Here is a 24,487-nt window from a genome sequence, read left to right as displayed (position 1 = left end):
GTGCCGGCTTAAACCCGGGGGCCGGGAGCTCCGCGTCCCACCGACAGACCCTGCGGCCCCCTGCATCCCCGCTCCTTCTCTTTCCCCCTCGTCTCCCGCAGCCCCGAATACCGCGTTAACTTCCCAGCCTCTCCCCGCTCTGTTTGACCGGGTTTTCTTCCCCGGCTCCTTCTGCCGAAAACCCTTCTCCCCACCAGCTCCCAGATTCCCGTCCCGGCCCCAGAGCACTTCTGGAAAGCTCTGTTCTTGGCCGAGCGGGTGTTCTCTTCCCCTACACCCCGTTACCTCGGCGGCTGCTCCGCCAGGCCCCGGCGTGCACAGCGATAGCTCCCACTGCCTCTGATCCCCAAAGCCTCGGCCCTGCAGGACCGGGAAGGTGGGCAACGGCTCTTTCAACTATGGCTTTGGTCACCTGCTGAACTCTCCATAAACTACTCAATTTTCAGTCAAAGTTTCCTTCGAGATAAACTGCATTTTGTGTTTTCTTTGGTTTGGGGAAAGTCAGATTCTTCAGAAATCCAGTTTCCTATCTGACCGCCTATGAGTGTCCTGAGTTGTCCATCCTGGCCCCACTCACTGAGGTCATTGGTCACACACATGCATGGAGCACTCCCATTTGGTTTTGCTCATGAGCACCAGTACACACACAGTGTGCACCAAGGTACCTAAACCCTAAATCAGGTACGTTTGTGATTGACATAAAGCACTGTGCCTGTCTGTTGTTTGTCATCCTCTTAGCATGTGGCAGCCAACGACTGCAACATCTCCACTAAAGCAAGGGGGAATGGAGTTAAACTGAAAGCGAGGAGATTTAGGTTAGATGTTAGGTAGAAATTCTTCACACAGACAGCAGTGAGACAACTGGCACAGACTGCCCAGAGAGCTGTGGGTGCCCCATCTCTGGAGGCATTCAAGGCTAGGTAGGATGGGGCCCTGGGCAGCCTGAGCTGATGGGTGGCAGCCCTGCCAACAGCAAAGGGTTGGGACTGGGGGAGTTTTGGGTCCCTTCCAACCCATTTTTTTCGTACACTCGGCCCACTTAGCCCACAATCCCCTGACTTTAAATTGCTGAGGCTTTGGCCCATTTGGGTGATCATTTGGATATTCTTTTTCTCTGAGGCTCTTGACACCTTTACTACTCTCTTGTTATTCCCACACCATCCTGTTGGCTTTGTGACCCTTCTGAAATTGTCTCTAGTGACATGGAATCATGGAATCATTTGAGTCGGAAGGGACTTTAAAGCTCTTTGAGTCCAGACCCCTTTAATGGACAGGAACATCCACAGCTTGATCTTGTTGCTCAGGGCCCTGTCCGGCCTGACTTTAAATGTCTCCATGGATGGGGAACCTCCACCTCCCTTGGCAACCTGTTCCAGTGCTTCACCACACTTATCCTAAAAAAACCCTTTTTCCTAATATCTAGTCTAAATCTCCCTCTTTTGTTTTGAAACCATTTCCTCTTGTCCTGTCACCACAGACCCTGCTAAAGAGTCTTTCCCCTTTATCCTTCTTATAGCCCTCTTTTAGATAACTGAAAGGCCACTCTCAGGTCTCTCCAGAGCCTTCTCCAGGCTGAACAGCCCCATCTCTCTCAGGAGAGGTGTTCCATCCCTTGGATCATTTTTGTGGCCCTCCTCTGGATGCGCTCTAACATGTCCATGTCTCCCCTGTACTGAGGACTCCACATCTGGATGCAGTACTACAGCTGAAGTCTCATCAGTACAGAGTAAAGGGGAAGGATCACCTCCCTGACCTGCTGGCCAAGTTTCCTTTGATGCAACTCAGGATCTGGTTGGCTTTCTGGGCTGTGAGGGCGCACTGCTGGCTCATGTCCAGCTGCCATCCACCCGTACCCCCAGGACCTTTATGGCAGGGCTGTGTTCCATCCTTACATCCTGCAGCTTGTCCTGATAGTGGAGACTACAATTCATGTAAGCAGAAGCAATGGCACAGTCTGAAGCAAGAATTTCAGCTCCGGTGTGGTTTCCACTGTGCTCAGAATCCAAGTTTACTCCCACCAGTGGAAACTGGTTTGCTAGCAACACCCTGCTCACCTATCCTGTCTCCTATGCAAACAAGGCTGATCCCAGATTCACCTGACAGGAGGTCAGACAGGTACGGAGGGCTTGGGCCTGAGACATCATTAAGCCCCCGTTTGGCCATTTCCCCACAATCAACAAGCTGCCAGTGGACAGGAGGTGCATTCAGCTCTTCATGACCCATTCCTCTCCACCTGCTATACAGAACCATGAAGGTGTTAAAAACAGTGTGGTTCTGCAGATTTCATGCACCCTGCCAGCAGCACGGCTGGATGGGGACCACATCAGGACAAAGGGTGGCAGGGCAGAGTTTGTAAGAAAGCAGGAAATTGGCTCTGCAGCAATATGGTCAGAGCAGAGGGGCTGTGATCAGCCTTGGTGAGAAGGCACCAGACACCTGGCAACAACGATGCAGATTCTGTCTCCTGAGAATCTGAGACCAACAGTTGCCTCATCTTTGGCAAGAGCCTCTCCAACTCGTTGGGATCATTTCATTTTTTAAGAGTGATATCCTGAGGGAATGAAGCTTATTCAGAGCATATTCAAGTGTCCATTGTCCCCGCTTTAGCAATATTTAAACCTTCTGGCAAACTGCAACAAATATAACAATGGGAGGAGACTCTCAAAGCTGTGAAGTTTTGACAAGTTTCTGTGGCAGGGCAGAGAAAGAAACCCAGCAAATCTTGGAACAGGCTGCCTAGAGAAGCTGTGGGTGCCTCATCCCTGGAGGCATTCAGGGCCAGGTTGGAGGGGCCCCTGGGCAGCCTGAGTTGGTGGGTAGCAACTCTTTTTGTGAATGAATTATTGAATGACTGAATTCCTCCAAAGCTTGTTAATGCTTCAGGGAAGGACCGTGCTGGTGTGCCATAGCAATGCTCCATACAGACCTCCAAGGACAGCGCTCCTGAGGAATCCAGCTGGGCTTTGCACAGGCCCCAGTACATGCCCACACAGGATACCAGAAGTTCAGCTAATTTATGTAGGCGACTGCTCATGTCCAGTGTGTCCAATAATCCAGCCTGCTCTTTCCTGTAATACTGAGTCCTCGTGTATTATTGTTATTAAAAGTTTAGCATGACCTGGAACCTAGGGAAAGCGGCCAGTTTCTTTGATGCTAATGTGAACCACCAAAGCTTTCAGGGTTCACCTGCTGTGGCCAGCAACACCCAAGCCCAGCAGCACTTAGTGGTCTCAGGAGGTATCTCAGCCTCGCAGGATTTGATAAGGAAACAACAAAGTCTCCTGCTGTGCTGTGTTTCAGCTGTGCCCGTCTGCTAAATAACAGGTGGTAAATGATGGTTTCCTTCAATTGTAGCGGTCCGTGACTACCTATGAAGTCACACAGTGACCTCAGCTCAGTCCTTCACTGCTACTTTGTACTACTTTGGCGCTGTGAGGATGTTTTTCTTTCTAACAATAGAGAATAAAAACAAAAACAAACCCTTTCTATTAATGTAGATCTAACTCGCATCCAAGGCACAACAGAAGCACCCCTTTTTTCTGGCTCTAGCTACAAATCTGAAGCACTTTGCTGATTACAATCCTTCTCAGGTTGTCCTTTGTTGGGGCTCACCTTGCTGCTGCTGAGCGCTGTGCTGGCAAGAAGGATTCCTGGCAGAGCACTGAAAGGGAAAAGGGGTACACTGGGTCTCAGAAAATTTCCTTACATGCAACAGAACTATGAGAGAAGAAAGGGGGTGCTGAGGGTAAAGTGGGTTATGAGAAACAGGGTCAGGAAATGACTACTGTCCACACTTTGAGTGGAATCAAAGGTCAAAAATAATTTAAGAAATGACTGTAGGGAAGGGACTGGGTAGGTGGAAAGGTAAAAAGTGTATGAGTATCTCTGAAGGATCTGACACTTGGAGCCATGTGCCTGGTAGCCAATATCTTAAAGAAATCCATCATGTCAGAAGATTAGTTTTTGAAGAACAGCAAATGCAGAGATGATGAGCTGCACCGAGAGGAAAATAACATACCTTTATGGCATCAGCACAAGATGCAGGATGGAGAACTCTCCTAACGGGAAAGATAAGCATGTCATGGAGAAAGAACAGGTTGAGCTTCAGGGTGTGAGTGCTGAAGCACCACCAGCTGTAAGGGGCATGCTTCGAGATGTAAGCCAGGAGCGTGTAGCTGAATGTAGGAGAGAAAGTGGGGCAGGAACAGGAGAAGGAGCGATGAGTGTGACATAAAAGGTAAATCAATCCAGGCAACCAAGGAGCCAATTACCTCTAACTCTTCCTAAAAGGCAGTAGAAATACATTTTGAAAGTAAAACTACTGTTTCAAATGCAGATCCGCAGCAGCTTTCTGAAGACACACAACAACCAATTTAGCAACTCCTTCAGTACTGTGACAGCGATGGGCAGTGATCTAAATGCGTCAATATCATACACCTAAAAGTCATGTGATAGATTTCCCATGTCCCTTAAGGCTGAGCCAAGCCCAGGATCACTAGTACAGAATTTAAAGCAATCAGACAAATACATTTGCCACTTCATTGCCTCTAAGAAACTTGAAGCAGTGACTGCAGATTGCTTTACCCAAACTTTAGAAACTGAGATGGGAAAATATTTTACAACCGCAGCAGCTTTTGGTGTGAGAGGTTGCTGTCATTTAAAAGCATTATAATCACCTACTTCATAGAGCTACACACACCAGCCCGACGTTGTTAACTCTGCAGTCTCTCTGAAGCTTTGAAACCCATTCATCCTGGACTCCTTTAAAACTAAAAGAAACACACCCTTCTTTTTTTTTTTTTTCCTTAAGAAAAGGAGCCTTTGAAAAAGTTTATGAATAGAAGTATACCAATGAAATCTACATAGAGAAGACAATTATTACTAGATAAAAGACATGAAGATATTTGACAGCTTTTTTCAACCTAAAGAATGACCAAAAAAAAAAGTGAATGATGAAAAAAAAAGTGAATGACAAAAGCAACATGACTTTCAGGTTTGAAAACACCATTTTTGTAAAAGGAAAAGGGAGTAGAGAATGTTAATGCTGAAATGGTTGGGCTGCCAGGTAAATCCAACACTCAGGTGGAAACCTCTTAGGCTTGTGACGTTCAGGCACATTAGTGCAAGGAGAATGGATGAGCAATGGCGGGTTTTTATCACTCTAACCAATAGTGCCAGCGTCAACACTTTCTCACACTCAACTCAACTCCTGCAGTGGTTGGTCAAACCCAAGGTTTCCCCCACACTTCTGGAAGCAGGCTTGGGAAAACACATAGTCCTGGCACCTGAAGCAGTAGCTGAAGATGACCAGAACAGTCTTATTTTCAGGTGCCATTTGAGCCTTTTTGATGCCGGGCTATTATTCTGGATTTCAGGAATTAATGTGCTGCCTGAACAAAGCCGCCACAGACCCACGTCCACTCCTGTGGTTGCCTTGACCAGGACTACTGCTATTACAGTCGTCTGAAAAGAAGTCTCTGGAAAGATGAAAAGGTTTTCCTTGGGTGACGAATCAGCCATTAGCTGGATTTGCTGGTTCATGATACCTATGAATCTCCCCACCATCCCAGATGTTACTGGGGGACTCATCTGACAGTGCATTAATACGATCAGTGGGAAATAACCATTTGTGAGGCATGTTTCCCTATTTCTGACATGCTATATCCCCACCCATTGGGAAAGAGCTGCCTGTTACCTTTACACACCATAAAGTATGTTATGCCTTATCCATAGGCAACACCACTGCTTATTTCAGTAACATCTCATCCAGAATGTGTATGTCTCATTTTCTCACAGCAAAGCATCATTAGGCTTCACCTTTGTCCCCAGCAGCTTCAAGAAATAAACTTCTGGATGCAAACACTCAACTGTGCTATGGTAAAGCCAAGTTCATTTTTCCATGCTGAAGATAGTCAAGCCCTGCTAATCCTCTGCTGTGCAAATGGCATTGCACGGGGCCATTTACATGCAATGAGGACAAGGTGAACAAGGAGAAGGCTGGCCTCCTCATGTGGTGAGCATAGTCTCCCTCTGCCCTCTTTCCTGGAGGAAGGCACCCGCCACAGCCAGCTGCTTGGCACTGAGAGGCCAGGAGCTGGGATATACCTCACCAGGGCTCTGCCAACCACTATATAACACAGGCTAAGTTTACAGCAATAAATCAGAGCATAAACATATTTCTGTACTTCACACAGGGTGAAATGCCCACGGCACTCTATCAAGGCCTTCCTGGATGCACTCCACAGCAGTTCTTGCCCTTATGGCTGACTGCCGAAGAACCCTCAGAGCTCAGAGATGTAAACACCCCCTGCCATAACAAGCCCAGAGCACGCAGATTGGCAGCAGCTGAGTGAGGAAGGCTTTTGGCTCTTAAGGCCATACATCTCCCCTCCACGTGCTCAGCCATCCAGGTCTGTGGGCAGGGTGCCCGGAGAGGACCAGGCCACGGCACTGGGCACAGTCAGGGTTGGGGCTGCTCCTTCCCTATGAACCATCACAAAGGGTTATCTTTGAGCAGGGTTTTGAAAGAGTACATTGGACAGATGGGGTTGCAAGCTGAGAAAACCAAAAATAGTTTCAAACTTTCCCGAATTGTTTAAAACGTGTTTCAACCAGCCCAGTCACGTGGGGCTTCCGCAAGGCCTTTCATGATTGCATCTCTCCACAGAAGTCTGCTGCTGCTTTAAAGAGAGACACAAACAAACAGACACAATTTAACCCCAGATATGTGGAGAGAATAACTGGGGAATATAACTTTGCAAAACACAGTGCTGTGTTTGTTTGAAGATGAAAACACTGCGCTCAGTTTTTCAACCAGCCCTTCACTGCTGATCCTGATGGCAGCAATAAAGAGTGCTTGATTACGTTCACCCAGTGGATGTTTTAAAATTCTCTGGTCTGTTCTTTCCAACAGCACTGTACGGAACAGAACACAAAGCACTGAGTTCCGCTGGTGTTTTCAGGTACCTACCTCCAGGCAGGATTTAGGAGCAGAGGGCTAAGCCCAAGAAGTGCTGTGGGCCCTTTGCTAAGGATCGGGGAAATGTGGAGAAACTGTGCTGCCCCGGGCAGCAAAAATGGATCCACAACAGAGGCACAGAAGCTTCAGTGACCTGTTTCCTTGACACGAATGACGTTCCCAAAGCCAGATGTCTCCCATCTCCAAAAAAGACCTGCTGTCCTTAAGGCAGAGAGCCATGAAGGGAAGCAGAAAGCCCTTTATATCTGCTGTCCAACTCCGTTCCACACTGCTCCCATGGTCTGGTTGGCAAAGACTTGGTCAGCTTTCCTTCTTACACAGCTCCTCTTCCTGAAGAGCAGTGGGACAGCCCTCCCCAGCATAAATGCCATTTTATAAACAAATTAAGTCCATGGACAGCAACCACATAACATCATCCAGCACAAAGCACAGCGTTTTCTCAACATTATTACAAACGTTTGTTATAAAGTCATTTTTACTATGGACACCAGGACACCCATGAATAATGGAAAATCATTATTAATAAGGTGGAATTTTCCTACCCATTTGCAAAGCCCTGCAGATGAAATTTGCTCTGAGCACTCTGACCTGGCTGTGGATGTCCCTGTCCATTGCAGGAGAGCTGGACTAGATGACCTTTAAGGGTCTTTTCCAACTAAAACGATTCTATGAATTTATTCTTTTAGAGACTCCGCAGTATAAATAAAACATAATCCTCCACTTGCCCTACAGCTCCTTCTCCCAGCAGTAGCTGTTTGTGCCCCTGACTGTGCAAAGGGTGATGCTCCAACCTGTCAGGATCCAGCTTGTGAGCCACCATATCCCCACACAGACTGTTTGTTTCCCTCCCAGCTCCCCAGTGGCTGTGTCAGAGCAGAGGCAGGGGTTTTGTAACACACCTGTTCTTCACTCCTTTACATAAGCAGCTGGCAAGCAGCAAGGCTCGGTGAAATCATTTCCTGCCAAATGCAGCAGCAGTGCTCTTCTGAGATGTGCAAATGGCAGTCTGTCTTGCAGGGCTTTGAGGCTCTTTGGTCCAAGCGTAATATTTGGGATAAGCATACCTGCTTGTTTGTTACTGCTGACTTCAGGCCCTTTTGCTTCCACAGAGCCAAAGGAGGAGTTACAGACAGGGCATCTGGAACAGCACTCTGACACACGTTAAACCTTTGGCAGTCTGATAGCACGCCTTGAGCTGCCACCAGTGCAGCACCTAGCCCAGGACAAAGACGAGGGTAAAGGGATCTGCACACAGTGTTCCCTGCGAACAGTCATTGAACTGAAACTGGAGTTGCACTCTCTCCCACCACAAAATACTGGTTGGAAGCGGGATTTGGCCTGTACCATAGATTACTATCCCCTCCATCCTGAAAGGACATCAACTGCTGTTAGAACTTCACGTCAAAAATTCCCACTTCACTCACTAGTAGGAGATGCTGCAGCAGCAAGCTCTTCTACGCAAACACATGCACTCACATCTCATCTGAGAAATCAGAGAGCTATCGGGAAGGGATACAGACACAGCACATCTCCAGACTGTGACTGAAGGTTGCAGATGATGCTGGTCCTTTTCACTGCAAGCTGTCGGGAGCACTAGGACTGCCTTTCTTTCAATAAATTCTTTAAGCAGTTGGTGAGTGCAACGGAAAAGGCGCATCTAGCTCTAGTTATCTGGGACACAAGGAAATGTACATCTCCGCTTCATGATACTCACTTCCACAGCATCAACAGAATGTTCCCTTTCAGATCTGAGCAGTTTTACGTGAGACTAAAATGCCAGTCTGACATTCTGAGCATCTGCTTCAAGCATCTACGTACCTCAATGCTTCATTTACACTTCTTACTTCGTTAGTGCTAAAAGGTAAGGAAGTTTGAGAGCTGTGATTCATTCCTTGAGAGCAGAAGAGGGGCTGTCATAAAGATGTTGAACATCTGGAGAGATTTCTGCACTAGGAAATTGTAGCACCAAAGCCCAGGCAGACTCTTTGTCAGTGGAGGTTTCTAGCACAGCTTAGACAAACCCACCATGACCTGAACACCAGTGTTTCCAATTTCCTCCGTAAATGGAGAGGGTGGACTGGAGACCACCAGAGGCTCCTTTAGAGCAGTACTTCTATAAAGGTGCAGAGGAGGTTGTCTTGTGTCTTCGCATTAGCCACAAAAACAGGCAAGAACATTCCCAGATTGGTTACTACAGACAAGGTCACTGGATTGCTCCGTGTTTTATTTGGAATGGAGCTGCTGCACCATTTGAGAGGCTTTCATTACACTTGAAGTTGAACCACGTCTGAGGTAGTTCCTGATTAAGTTAATATCAAGTAATTCTTGTTTTACATCGTCCAGTTTTCCAATATACCACATTCCTGCACTGACATCTGGTAATTGCACAGCAGGATCTGAGACATTTTGGCAACAGAACACAAAAAACTATTAAGGATGTAGAAGGAAACACGGCATTACACAAGAAATGGGAACACAGCTAACACGATCAGAGAACTACATTCGAAAAATGATTTACAGGTCTCTGAGCGCATTAGGAAGAGGGAAACAATTCAAGAACTTCACTACTGTTGTTTCAGATTGCTAGAAAACTCTATCATGCACTGCCCTCTCTTGCTTAGATTGATCCTGCCATTTAATTACTTCTATCTTTAAACAATGGAGTAGATTTTGGGAACACAAGCAAAATAAGGTCCTGCTTATGACATTCTCTGATGTGTTACAAACGAGCTCCAATAGCCAAGAGTTTCAGCAATCCTTCTGGAATTTTCACCTACTGTTGGTTTTACACAGCACAGAACAGATCTAATCCATTCCCAGACTGTGTACAGCCCCATTTGTAATGTTCACAGCTCTGCAAGCATTCTGCTAGAGGAATACCAAGAGTTGAGACGTCGGCAAATAATGGACACACACAGCTGTAGAAATAACGTTTTTGGTTTAGTGTTTACAGTTTGTCTTACAGCTCATAATGAAATAATGTTAGAGATATTCTACATTCAGACATTTTTAGCAAAATACATTTTAAAAAACATAAGGCACTTTAAGGCTTCCTGAAACAAACGCTCACGAGAAAAAATTCAACAAGAGGGCTAGATGAGAACCCTTTCTCGCCTTAATGTTCAGGTCAGTAAAAGACCAATTCTCTAGTCAGTCAGGCAAATGAAATAATCAATGGAAGCTTCCAAGATAGAGTTACTGCTGCATTAGTGTGCATTCTGAAGTAGTCCACTTGAAGTATCTTCAGCTGGGGGTGGCAATGGCAGAAATTCATCTGCCCGGCGTGAATAAGATGCATTAAAAATAGTTCTTTGAACTGGTTAACAAAGACACAGTGCAGGGATTAAGTTTCATTACTTTCATTGGATTAAATTCCTTCCATTCATTATTGCCAACAAGGGTAAGAAACAAAAAGGAGCTGGTTTTCCTCTCCCTCCCCCCTACTCCCATTATAATTCAACACAAGATTTCAAAGACTCAAAATGACCAGGACAGAAGCCCATGAAAAACTGCATCTGGCCACTTCAGAGAATGTTTAAATATTCATTACTGACTTCCTCAAGTCTCACCTCTTATTAAAGAATAACAAACATAAAAGAACTGGCAACTGTAGAAATTGTTCCCAGTCAAGTTGATATTTTGCTTCTTTTCCCCCGTGATCTCACTGTTCCTATTAAGTACCTGCATTCAGAAGCATCAGCTCCCCTTGGCAAGGAGATGGCGAGACAGAGGAACAATGCCGGCAGGGCCCTAGACCCTGCAGGGAAGATGGAATGAGCAACTTTCCTTCACACACTTGTGTCTCAGTTTAAGAACATTTTCAAAAGCCAGACATGCTGAGCTGCTGTAGCAACAAGGGGAATGATACCAAAACACTGACTGAAGACTGCAGCCAGAGGCGCATCGGAAGCAACTGAAACGCACTATTTAAATCTGGCAAAAAAAGAGCTACAAGCCAGAGCACTGGCAAAACCAGGGCCTGCTTCCCAGGGCCTCCAAGGAAGGGATGGTAGGAACCTACCATCCGTCAGCAAATATTCAAGTTTCATCTTACCTATTTTATTGTCCAGTACCATTTCCAGTCTTTGGGGGCTAAAACTGCTGAAAATCTGGATTTCAGGGAGGCTCAGTATGTTAGGCACAGCAAGTACCGACCTGTATCCCTACTGCTCTCACATCCACCTCCACGGGGAAAAGAAAACAACTAACAAGTCATATCTCTTACAAGTCCCTGATTGTTTTAAATTCTGACTTCTTGAATTGCACTTTAAATCCCAGCAGCACAAAGAAAAATCATTAGCTATATTCACAAATATATATTTAAGACACATTTTATCAAGTCTAAAATGTATACATATCCATTGCGTAAGCTGTCAACTTCTGACTCTGCTACAGCAAAGCAGCTACAAAAACAGATTAGTCTATTAGCATTATTAGAATGGGGGTAGAGATGGGCTGCTTGTTTGGTTAGGCAAGAAAATGCACCTGAGGAAGGAGCTAAATGAGAACCAGCCACCACTCATCTTGGCCTGTCACACAGACAGGTGTTACTGTGGCAGCAAAGCGGCTGTGAAATCTAACTTTGTCAAATGAAAAAATACATCATTTCAAGAGAGCTGCTACTCAAGAGAAGAAAGGCAGGCACTACTCCACAGTCCTGAGCTCAAAAGATCTTGAGATCTCAGCTTACGCGGTTCACTTTAACTGGCAAAAAAGCCACAGTCCTGCTCACGCAGTTACTCCCTACTGTTAAAAATCAGCAGTAAACTTAAAATTGTGGCTCTGCAATGAGTTTACCGTCCGTTAGCATTTGTATGACAAGATTCAATCAGGACACGAAGAAGCATCTGAAAGAAGAGATGAAGAAAACGTTGGCCACTCACCAATCCCTATTTCATCAACAGCATGCAGTTGCTTTCTTTTCAAAACTGAGGGTTTGTCTTTCTAAGCAAACCTCATGGAATTTCCTAAAGTGATATCCAGTTGCTTTGTCCATGCACCTGTCTTAAAAACACACTTGTGAAAATGATTGGGAAAGGCACAGAGCATGTGTCATTCAATTCCTTATATACTTGTTGGTTGCAGGATTTAGATTAAGTTGCAATAGTTAATGAGCACACGATTTCTTTCAAATTCAAGTTCTCTGCAAAGGAAACCAGGGAAGCAATCAGTACCATCGAGGAAGTGCAAGGCAAGAAGTTAAACCTGCACACTGAGACAGACTGGAATGTACGAAGTTTCCTTGTTTGTCAGGTAACATTAAAAGGAAAATTCTAACTTAAAAAAAAATAATCACTAAAGCTAGTTATAATGAGTAGAATTATCAAAGTGCTTTAATAAAGTGTCAAGCATAATTAAACAGGACCATTAGCACAGAGCTGCCATAAGATATCCTAACAGGCACATGTGTTTTCCAAATGCAAGAGAGAAGTACAGGCTTTTAATTAACCCCCTTAGGACCAAAGTGGGTTAAGTAAAGTTATGCTTGTTCATTTTGCTTCTTAACATGAAATATTTGCTCTGCTCATGCATTCAAAGGCACAGCTGGATTTGCCGTACTGAGACTGCAACAAAAGCACTGTCTGCTGGAAATACTGAGAGGAGCAGCTCTTACTAAGCAAAACACCAACAGGTGTTATACTTCAAAATTCTGATTTTTTTTTCTGTGGGTTTCCTTTCAACATAGCTTAAGATAAGTGAATGTGTTACTTGAATAATCCAACAGACTGCCACCTCTATCGCAGCAAGAGCAAATGCAAATAAGGAAGAGGCTTCAAAACCACCCCCAGCAAGATGCTCAGACAAGGTGTGCTATGTTTTTTTTACTGGCTTTTCCTCTGTGTTAAGAAAAAAAAAAATGCAGAAACTGTTCTTTGCAGCACGTCTCTCAGCACCTCCAATTCACTAAGGTGCTCTCTGCTTTAAATAGATGAGCTTAAAGATAAATGGTAGCCCTGCAGCAAGCACAGGAGAGCTGGCTGCTGCAGCACAGGAATATGGTTGCTTAAGGAAAGGAAACATCAATTAAGACCTTTCCTGCAATTCAGATATAAAAGTAGATTAGCTTCAGCAAGCTGAGACCCAAACATATGCTAGAGAGCATCACATCTGGTCCCATGCACAGGCACACACGGCCACAGGTCCGAGATAATATCAAGTCTCAACAGAACAACTGATCCATATTCTGAAGGCATCAGAAAAAAGCAGCGCTCCAAGTGTAATAGGAAGAGGCAGAAGGAGGAAAAAAAATGAATACTGTTAGGAGGAAGCACTAAGGGCAGCCCGGTGTAATGAAGGAGAAAAAATGGTGGCTCAGTTGTATGGCTGTAATGTCTGCAGCAGCACAGAGACCCTGTGCTTCCAGGCAAAGGAGCAGTAACCAGAGTTTGGAAAACCTACTCCAGAATAACAAAAAAAAAACAGCTCTCATATTTGGTGGATGGATTCAAGATCTGTAAATGAAATCAAAGGAGACAAAAAGGAATCAAAATGCAATACAAAACATTGGGATCCACACAGCATCATTAGCCTGTTCCCAATTTTCGACAGTATTCAAGGATCTGGCCAGCCTCCTTTGCTCTGCAGGATGACTGAAGTCCTGTGAAGTGTCACATATTAAACGCTTCTTCACCTGCCAGTCAGGACAAAGCCCCTCCCCAGCCCACACGAGGGGGTCACCCAGACAGCAGACATCTCTAACAACCCCAGGTACCCTACAGGCAGTATCCACTGAGTTAGTTCTCCTAAGTAGCGCTGCAGCAAGCAAGCCGAGGCTTGCTAAGGTGCTCTGCCCTCTACAAGGACTTGAGGAAAGTTTCTTGTGAGCCCCTCTGGCGAAGGGCTCGTGCTTTGCTGTTCCATTATTACTTTTCAAACACTTTTCCTTCCGGTCTTCTTGTCTTGTTCTCTTGTTATCCCAGAAGGACTTTCTGCATCCTGCGTGCAGCAACGCTGGCTTCGTCCTCGGAGTCAGACTCACTCTGGGAAGTGGAGCTCTGGGAGGCAGAGCTGCAGGGCGAGGAGCATTCCGGGGAGCACAGGTAGTGCATCAGCGGGATGCGGTACTTCCCACAGAAGTCAACAAACTTGATTTGTCTGACACAGCTGTCAAAGTAGACACCTGTAAAGGCAGAGGGCACAGTAACAACATGTGAGACTGTATGAGGAGTAATTCATGTGCTCCACGAGGTTCTTGCATTTAGTGCAAATGGCTTAAGTTAGGATTTAACACAGCACTCGATGTGGAAGTGGAGGGGATACTGGAGAAAGAAGGGACCAGAGGACCTACGGAAACGTAGAACTTCTCTCCTTGGTGCATTTCTCCTCGGTAAAAATCTCAGGCTGGGAATTTGCAAGCTTCTCCTTAAATGCTGAATTAATTCACCCACTCTGTTTACAAATCTGTGAAACCAATTCTACCAGCTAGCAAAAATGTGTCCACAAATAGACCCTCTCTCTTTCATGGCTCCACTTCTATTCTGCCTGAGTGAAGTCACCATGCTGAGTTTGGATGCTGTTTGCCATGGCAACAGCACTGCTGTAATGCACAATTACCTTCTCTTCCTGTCACAGAGAGTGATTTTAGACACTGACATTTTCAGAAGTTTCCAGCAGTCTTTCAAGTCCTGGCTGGTATGGAGCAATCTTTTCTCCTGCAGTGTCAGAGCAACACTGCAGTGCTGTGCTAATTCATAAGGAAAATCAAGAAAAGAGGAAAAACAATCCACTGTTATTCTAGGCCTGTTCAAAGCTCTAAAAAAGGAAACATTTCTTTCTCTTCCAACACATAAGTTGCAGCCCTTCACCTTTGCTTACTGAACCTGTTTTGATATTGTCCCATATGGAGATAAGATAACAAACTGTACAATGACTGCAAGGTGTCTATTAATGATTTTCCTTAATCTTCTCAAGGCTAAATGCACAGATCATTTACTCTGAATAAAGCTTAAGCATTAAGCCAAATTAAGCCCAAGGATTTTGGGCTTATCAACAAGCCCTCTTCATACAGGTATTACTATTCAAGCAAGAGCTAAAAAGATGCTCTTGTTAACCACCAAGCACTGCAGCTCCACTCTTTCTCCATCTGGAAAGGAAGCTTGCTGTTCAGCAGCCCAATTTTAAAAGTTTGCCAGAGTTCTCCTGTCAGTTACTCAGACTGAGCTATTTTAGAGCAGAAGGGTCAGAAAATTCAGAACATAAACGCACAGTGGAGTGCTGGGATAAGCTGTCGATGCTCCAACGGAAACACTGTCTGACATTTCCATGTAATTGTAGTAAACCAGTGCTAGAACTTTAAATGCTGTTCCTAAGAAGAGTGAGTGAATCAGGATCCCTCAAGACATGTTTCAGGAGAGCTGGAGCCAATGAATTTGTTGCAACAGCATATCTAGCCTGGCTGAGCTATGAGAGACGTGGCAAGTCAGGGGGAAAGAAAACCCATCAGGTTAAAGCAAGAAACAGAGCAGCAAAGGTAAACTTACCCCCGCATTTAGGGTTGGGACAGTTGCTGGCCAAGCTCAGATAGCGGACAAGATTCTCTGGGAGATCACTGGGAGCGTAGGGAACATTGCGAGTTTTAATTGTGCGTCCTGCCAATTCCTGAAGGCTTGGGGGGTTGTAGGTCAGGTCACGGACGAAGCGAACCACCAGCGGGTTCCCTCGCAAACTCAGCTCCTCCAGGTGAACCAGGTTAAGAATCTCTCGAGGGAGGTAAGTCAGGAGGTTGTTGTGCAGGCTGAGGGAACGCAGGGAGTGCAGCCTAAGGATGGAGATGGAAACGCAGTCAGGATGCGCAAGAAAAGTCATTCCACACCTGCATTACATACAGACCTGATTACTCTCCTCCCTCCTGACAATTTCTTCCCTTTGGATTTTCTTCTTTCTAAAGCATAAATTCATGCTAATGGAGATGCTGCTATTCCAGCACTCACAATGCTCTAGAAAGCTTGGCTCAGCTCTTGAATGCCTGCTGAAGAAAGTCTTCCATATGCTAGTGTGCCTCTCAGTACACACCCCGCAGTTCCCCCATCCGCTAAAAAAGTAGAAGTATAGAGACTGGCTGCTTTCAGCAGGAGATAATGTTTCCTTGTACCCAGTGCATGCACCAAAAATGGTTCTGTGCAATACTTTGAATAAGTCACCTGCTCTCCCTCATGCATTAAAGATGACTGCTGGTAGGCAGCCAGCTCTGTGAAGCCCCACATTTTCACTGCTTGCAGCTGCATCATCCTGTGCTGTGATACACCAGATCTTAAAAGCTTAGCGAGGTCAGGCCAGGCTAGCATCTGCATGGGTGACAAAAGTACCCTGGCTTTCAGAGAGCATGTTTCAGCACAATATTCAGGGATGCTCTCAAGTTAGTACAAGTTACAAGACATCTGGAGTCATTAAGCATTGTACATCAAGAATAATCCCAATAAGCCATCAAAGAGAAAACTCTGTGCTGCCATCCATCTGCTTTTGGGGTTACAACTACACACTGAATTTTTCACTTCCCATCTTAGGCTATCCATACAGCATTTGAAGTGTCCTCTTCTCCCCATTATGCAAGACTTAATAAAGCAGTATCTCATTCTCTAGAGCTGTGTTGTAGAATTTAATGAATGCTAAAACTTTCTCTGATCCCAGAATAAGAAACGGCAAGGGAACACAAGGGATGGTACAGAATAAAGGCAAACAAAGGAAAGCTTTGGCTAAAACAAGACAAATCAAGGATTCATCGCTAAGAACGCAGCAGCGTGGCAGCTATTTATTCTCAGTTGCCCAGGTACTCCTCAAGGTTCCCTGCACAAATCTATTGGTTCACTTAGCAGTGTACAGTTGGTGACTTCTTTTCCACAACACTTTGATTGAGATTTCCACATTGTATCTTTGCAGTCTGCCTGCAGCACTAAGGATCTCCACGTTGACACTGAAGGACAAGTAGGTCCTCCCACTTGCTTTTATCCATAAAAGCAGAAGGAGGAGTTCAAAGGGTTAATTGCAGCTGTTGGCTGATGACAATAAATACTCACTGTGCCAGCTGAGGTGGAATGCTCTGAATCTTGTTGTCACATAGCACTAGAGAGCTTAGAGAAGGCAGGTTTGCTAACTCAGGTGGAATTGAAGTAATGAAATTCCCTCCAAGGTACAGAAATTCCAAACTGAAAAAGAGAAAGCACTGCATTATTTCATTAAGGTCATTTCCAGCCTCATTTAACAGCAGGTCTTCCCATCTCATGCAATTCTTAAAGAGAACTTACAGCTGACTAAGTGTGAAATAATTTGCTGAGGGGAAAGAAGAAACTGTTACACATCACAATTACAATAGAGCTGCTGTTTTGCAACAGATAAGGTTGAGCTTTACCTCCAGACTCCCACAGCAACCGTTACATCTGCAGACAGGCACCAGACACCAACTCTCCACACAAAGCTCCAGCTCGCCCCTCCAAGGAGCAACCTGCACACAGTCTGCACACAGCTCCTGCTGCTGCCACTGTGAGTTCTCAGTTTCAACAGGAGTAAAGCAAAGTGGTTCCCCCTGAAAAAACTCACTGCATGTACTGGCCCTGCATGAGGGCTAGTCACACACTGCGATGCCATCTGACTCCTCGGTGACTAACTGCGGCCTTTCAGAAGAAGTCAGAGGCATCCCATCCCACTCTGATACGTACCCACAGCACTCCAGCTGCAAGAGCACAGCGTACGCTGGAGTCACGCAAGCACACACACATGTCAAGCAGACTGATTTCAGTACACCCATGTCACAGAGCCCAAAGCTACCAGGGACACCAGCTGTACTAGCTGCAGCTCGAGTCTGAATAGTAAAAACACCTCCCTGCCAAAACTCAGCAGATGGGAGACAGGATTGAGCGGAATCCTCCAACCAAGTGGAGTATCCATTATTCACCATGCATCTCTGCCCTTTCTGGACAGAAGAAGTTAGACAGCAACTGGTCATTGACTTCTCTTCCATATAATCTCTGCAAGGCCACATGGAACGGAGTCAGAGAGTCTTCCTCACCTGTTCTCAGCCGTGTGGAAGAGAAACAGAGGAAGACTCAGCTTCTCTGGCTGGGAAGGGACCCCACTGCAAATTGCGGTACACGCTCAGCTATGACAAAGTGGCTACAAAATTAAGTCACTTCTAAGCTTTAAAGTGAACCTGACCATCTGAAACAAAGGAATTAATCTTGCTTCACCTAAGAGATCAAGTAGGACAGCATTTGTGGATGTTATGCTCAACATGCAAGGGAATACGCAGAGGAAAATCAGACATCATTCAAGAATAGCCTCTCTTCAACATGGACAACCTGTAGGTGAGGAGGGGGGGCACGAGGGAGGCTGTTGTGCAGAGAGTACAAGGGGAGAATATTTTTAATTAAATTTTGATCCCTTAACAAAGGAATTTCAACTAAAATTCCTCCAGCCTCCATTGTTTCCCAAGGTGGACTTAGGCTGCTTGGGCCTCATTAGGCATTAACTGCTGACAGTACAGTTCCTTTGCATATTTTAACTCTGTGCCATTGCTGGAGCTCATGTTGGAAAGTGTTGGGCAAGGGAATTTCAGTAATGTGGATTTCAATGTTTAAATAAGCTTTAGATGTGTACAGGTCTCCATGTCCTAGGAAAAGTGAATAATTAACTCTTTGTCCTCTGTGCTTGAAGACACCACCACTACAAACTCATTCTACTGGGGAAGGGAAAAAGGGAAGCAAAATATGCAGTAAACGTTTTCAAAATCCCTTTCAAGCCATAAAACACATTTCAAGATCAGCTTACTGCACATACTCAGCGTGCAAAACACTGCCAACAAACTTAGAGCTTTCAAGTCCATTCTTTTTAAGGGCTGCGTAATGAGGGCACTGTGACTAGCTAACATACAAAGCCCCAGCACCAGGCTACAAAGTGTTGCTAAGAATTCACCAAATACTTACCAATACACAAATACCAGTCTTTCACTGGCAACAGAGGGCTTCTTAAAAATTGTTTTCCTTTTACCTACCTTCTGGACACTTTTTAGAGGTCTGCAGATTAGCAACTGGGACTAGTCTTGTACTTCCAATTTAAAATTTATCCCATACATTTAAGGCATGAAGTAGGTCAGTTCTGAGATTACTCTTTCTTCACTAGGAAGGATTCAGTCTCTCATCTTGGCTGAGCAAGACCGAGGAATTCCTAACAGCCATTTCTGAAGCCAAATCAAGTCAAAAGAACTGCCTGAGCAAAGCTCACCACGACCCAGACCAGGATTTCAAAGAGACACAAGCATTTTGTAATTAGAATTAGGCTGACCACACCACAGGTCACGGGTTGCTGCTCACCTACTCCTGTTCTCACTCCACATTGCACTAAGCCCCAACCTGGAGGCTACGGTGACGCTGGCTCTCCGGCAGCCCTGTTCGAGGAGGCACGCCTGACCAGGCTGAGCAGTGCAGTGACACGGTGGCTGGCCACAATAGGAGCTGTTCCTTTTGGAGCAAGGAGATGAGGTCAGGGAGCTTGTCTGGCTGCTGAGCACCCAGGTAGCAAACCCCTAACCGTGCCACAACCAGCAGCTTGTGGAACAGCCTGCAATAAAGCAACACGTGTTTGTCACAGCTTTCCTTAGGAGGACCATAGCTTGGTGGCTGCGCTAAGTAACCTCTCAAACCTGGTTCATAACCTTTCATAACCTGATCAGACCCAGATTTTCTGAGGAGCATTAACCTGCATGATCACAGGGCTGGCCAGCGAAGGTCTCTTGCATCACCGCACACACAGAGGGAGAGATCAATTTTTTCCCTATTTCCAAAAGCCAGCCTAGGAGCTTAGAAAAGCCAAATGTATGTAAATCCTTTTACATACAGGAAGGGAGCGGGGCAATGCTCACACAGCCATGAAGTGGCTCAGGTGGTGGCATCAAAGCGTACGTACAAGGTGCCAAGAGACTGCACGTGCCTGCTGGAATATGTCTTAATGTTTCCAGGTTGTCCTGTACCACAAAACAAACCCAAGCACTTGGTAACTAAGAAGAGCCCACTCGGAGCACAAGAGCTGTTTTTAAATGCCCTATCAATTCCCATAACACTTCCACATCACACTTCAAGGGAAAAACAGCTTCTGGTACAGAAGGTGGACAACATTTCAACCCATCCAGTTTCCCCATAGATGCTTCTTTGGATAACATTTAACAGCCGACATCAAACAGATGCATCTAAATAGGTAATCTAAAAAGAAACGGTGACCCTGAAACAGCTCCAGGTCTGTTTAGGATAAATTTTTTTAGCAAGGAATTTCCACAGCAGCTGGAGGCTCATGCAAGGGAGGATTTTAAAAGCAACCCACAGTACGCTCCTGTTCACCCTGTTCTACGGATTTGTTAATTCCTGGGAGAAGAGCACTGCCTTTGCTGACATGCAAATTCAAGATCAAACAGTTGTCTAAAAACTATTTGCAAAACGTTTGAAGAGGGGAAGAAAAAGGGAGGCAGCAAGCAGATTTCCTAATGCCGTATCTTTATCAAAGCTTCATTTGCTGTGTTTCCCACACTGTATGAACCACTCTTAAGTGTATGCTTGTCTGACATGATTAATACTCGCCATGAATAAAAGCAAATACTCTGGTTTTCATTGCATCTAAGCCTTGACACAGACCTTGGATGAATCCAGTGATGAGCTCGAGGCCTTTGATCCCAGTCTTTGTATAACTGGGCTTTACTACATGTTTCCAAGAAGGAAAGGAACACATATGGCAGACGCCTGGAAAGAGCCTGCTTCTTTTCTGTGCTCTTCTGCTTGCTCCTGGTGCTCCACTGCGCGTGAATATTAACTGGAAGAGGAACACTGAATTTGAAACTCACATCAGAAGATTCAAGGGACCAAAGGCATTTCACTAAGTTCCTAAGGATTCTACCCTTTAAAGCACAAGACATCTCCCAAAGCTCACAGCCACGAGGACAATGTGCACCAGTAAACCAAAACCTACAGTGAAGAGCAGAACTGCACTTTGACAGCCTGCCTCACCCAAGAGATTTCATCCAAACCCAGCAGAAGCAGATGACTGCACTTCTAACTCACCAGCCATACTACATGACAGTTCATCGTGTGTCCCTAACTGGACCAGCAGCAGATGTCCGTGATACTCATCACACGGAGGAGCTGCTGGGGCTACAAGCCAAGTGAGAGACAGAACACGTGACCATCTCACACTGCAAACACAGCAAGGTCCACGCCGGAGGGAGAGCTGCAGAAAAGATGATGCTTAGAACCACTGACATTAAACTCACCTTTTTTGGGGCAACAAACACAAAAACAATGCAAAAAGGGTTGCTCTCACCAGCTAGTGCACTTTCTACCCTAAATTCACAGCAACAACCAGTGCTGCAATCCTCAGGAGATGGCTCAGCCACAATACCATTGAAAAATCCCTCAGTAGGGCTCACATTTATTTCTCAGAAATTTAAAAGGCTCTTTCAGATCACTACAGGCTAGAGCTCATGTAATCTGGAGGAAAGAGCAGCACTGCATTTTCTGGAACATCTCTGACAGAAAACAAGCAGCAAATGCTTTATCCTTGGTGCCAGCTTGCTATGACCAGCACCACCCTGCTGCCATCACTACAGCAATCATGGTCACCCATTTTAGGACCCTCAAACACAAGGACATCAGCAGACAGTCCTTCTGAAACAGCCTAGGAGGTAACATGATCAGCTGAAAACTGCCCACTTTCAACGCAAGATCTTGTGCAGCACCCAGGGGACAAGGACAGGGCGGATGGCTGAGGCTGGAAGCAGTAAGACAGCAGGACTGCCTGTGGTTCTCACCCATCGCAGTTCATTACCTCGCCAAGTCCCTAGGAACATGCTAAGATGACCTGACCCCAGCTTGCTGCAAAGCTGTGGGTTTATTACCTTCATGTGAGTAAGATCACCTGACACATCTCTCATTCCAGAGCCTCTGCATTTGCACTTGCCAGTATGTTTCTCCTCCTGCAGCAGGTCAAAGCTGCGAGCTTTCCATTCTGTCAGCCTCACCACACAGACTCCTTTTACCTGCTGCATCCCTGATCTTCATTAAAACTGATGCACTGTCCCTTCAAAAACTGTATGTGAAGCAAAGGAAAGACATGATGCTTAGCTAATAACAATTTTTTAAAAATTCAAAGCTTGGACATTCTCTTGAAACAAGAAGTATTTTTAGATCTCTGCAACTCAACTCAGCTCTATAATCAGAGGCTGGAGCAGATGAGGAGAACTGCTAACCCTGGGAACTGCAGTACCAACAGAAGGAACATGTCTAGTTAAAGTGCTACCTGCTTTTCTCTGTGGTCTTGGAGATCATGAGACATGAGAAAAAAATATTTTATGGAAAGTGGCATATGGAAGAAGAGTCAAAGTCTTAGTTTGCCAGCAGCAGTGAGATGGACACCTTGTAGCTTGAGCTGTGTGGTTAGTTCCTACCCCAGGCCCCTGCTGGAATTCAGAAACTGGTAGAGTCCTCCATCCCACAGCAGCCGGTCCTGCTCTGCTGCTCCTCAAGTTTGCTTTACCCACTTCAATGCCATGCATGCTCCCTTCACTGACACCTCTCTCATTGGCAGGTGAATCTGACAGCAGCTTCTCTCCATATTCCCTTTTTGATAAGGGCTTTAGGTCACCAGCTACCTGGCTCCAATGAGCACATTCAAGACCCCCTGCAGAGGAATATTAAATAATGAAGTACTGCTTTTTCCAGCTCTGGCAAGTAAGTGTGCTCCTCCTTTTTATTATTCAAGCAGTCCCCAATGCAGAAGGGTTGCTGACGGTGAAGAAGCTGACAATCCTGGAGGAGCAGGGGTTTACTATCTTGAGCTAAAGTTCAATTTTATTACAGTGACACATTAGCAGAAGTTCAACAAGTTAACGGCGATTACACGGGAGGCAGACACAAGCTGGATCTAGTTTAGTTTTTCTACCTGACGCATCACTTTGTAACGATAAACCCACAGCTCAATAGCTTTGTCCGCATTTGCCCTCTCAGAATTGTCGGTCTGGGGCTCATGCATGACCAGTGAAAGAAAATCCACAGGACAGGACAAACAGGAATCCTGCTTCAGGGCAGGCCAGAGGAAGAAAGTAGCGGTAGCTTGACAGCAGTGTTGCACAGAGCACAGTCTGCCGGGGCACCACATGCTGTGTGTGTGATGCAAGCAGGTGCCTTCCTGGGGTCAGCTGTGTGACAAAAACTGGACTGGAGGCTTGTTTTGTTAGAAGAAAAATAAAATGAGACAGAGAACCATAACCACAGTTGAGAGCATGCAAGGGGCAGCAGAAGCCTCTGCCTCAGAGGTAGTCACAACTGGATTCCAAGCACAACCCAGACAGCTACCATGGATGCTATTGGAGGCAACACAGGTCATCTCTGACATCGGTCTCCTTTCCTATGAAGCTGGTGCCACTGTGTTCATGTTCTCTGTTGTCCCTGAAGCAATGGCTTCAGGGAAGAGATACAAAGCTGAGACTCCCCCTCAACGCACCGACCCCAACCCAGGATGCAGCCCAACTCAAAATGCCTCAAAGCACCTCTCAATCCCAGCTTAGCTCTGCTCCAGATCCTCAACAAGAGCACATTGTGCCATACCAAACTGCATTATGTTGCAGTGGACAAAACCATTTCCCTCCAGTGTTCCAGTAGCTCTACAATGCTCAGCTACAACTGTGGGATGTAGCATCCCATGCACTCAAGCTTCCGCTCTGCTGAGCCACCAGGATGAACCCAGTCTTGTAGGGCCAAGGTTGCTGCGACTTGCGTCAGAGAGGCTGCAAGGCTCAGCAAAGGGCCAGGGTGAGGAGAGGTCAGTCTCAAAAAGCACAGGGTTGGTCTGAGGCCCTGAAGACCAGCAGAACTCACTGAGGTGCCCGCATGACACCGACGAGTCAGAACACTGCCCGCAGCTTGTGGCAGGCCTCAGAGGCACCCATCCCAGGCCAACACAAGCAGCCAATACCGCATGGACGCTACATAAGATCTCTTCCCACCCTAAGAATGTTCTAGGTTACCGTGATTCAGCCTTCAATCTCTGCGTCATTGGCCTGCAGCAGTCTGATCAGGCCCCAGCACCAGATGTGCCGTGACCCCGAGCGCAGCCCAGGGCTCTCCGCTTCAGACCTGTCAGATCCATACAAATTAGATGGGTGGAGAGAAATAATACCAAAACACAAGCAAGCACTCTAATGAGACTGCTGCTGCATCAGCAAAGAGGCCCCGGCATTTGCATAAGCCACAATCAGATCTTCATCCTCCCGCGCTGCCCATCAGCCGTGAGCCTACACCAGACCAGAGGCTGGGCTTCTCTCCCCGGCGGAGGTATTAAAACCAAAACATGGAGCTCGTACCAACCGCGCTGCCATCAGTGTGGGCCGCACCGAAGGCCGAGGCAGCACGAAGGGCTGCGGAACACGGAAAGCACGGCACAGCACGGCACAGCTCGGCGACACGAGGCGCAGTGGTGCCCGAGGACAGCCGAGCCCACCGCCCGCGCCGCTCCGGGGCCGCGGCCGCTCACCTGCGG

The 24,487-nt window shown here is 46.2% G+C and overlaps 1 protein-coding gene across 1 annotated transcript in view; it reads right to left on the bottom strand.

Annotated features, from left to right (window-relative positions):
* Positions 1–9,898: 9,898 nt before the first annotated feature.
* LRRC58 (leucine rich repeat containing 58) overlaps positions 9,899–24,487 on the bottom strand; it is a 15,100-nt gene continuing 511 nt past the window's right edge. Inside the window, exons 2-4 of the mRNA XM_031554873.1 lie at positions 16,993–17,121; positions 15,460–15,737; positions 9,899–14,099 (exon numbers count right to left, since the gene is read on the bottom strand). Of these exons, the coding sequence (XP_031410733.1) occupies positions 13,891–14,099; positions 15,460–15,737; positions 16,993–17,121 (616 nt within the window). The 3' untranslated portion in view covers positions 9,899–13,890. The remainder of the gene's footprint in view (positions 14,100–15,459; positions 15,738–16,992; positions 17,122–24,487) is intronic.

This window comes from Meleagris gallopavo, chromosome 1, assembly GCF_000146605.3.
Source record: "Meleagris gallopavo isolate NT-WF06-2002-E0010 breed Aviagen turkey brand Nicholas breeding stock chromosome 1, Turkey_5.1, whole genome shotgun sequence".
NCBI classification, from domain to species: domain Eukaryota; kingdom Metazoa; phylum Chordata; class Aves; order Galliformes; family Phasianidae; genus Meleagris; species Meleagris gallopavo.
This window is presented reverse-complemented; position numbering and strand designations above follow the sequence as displayed.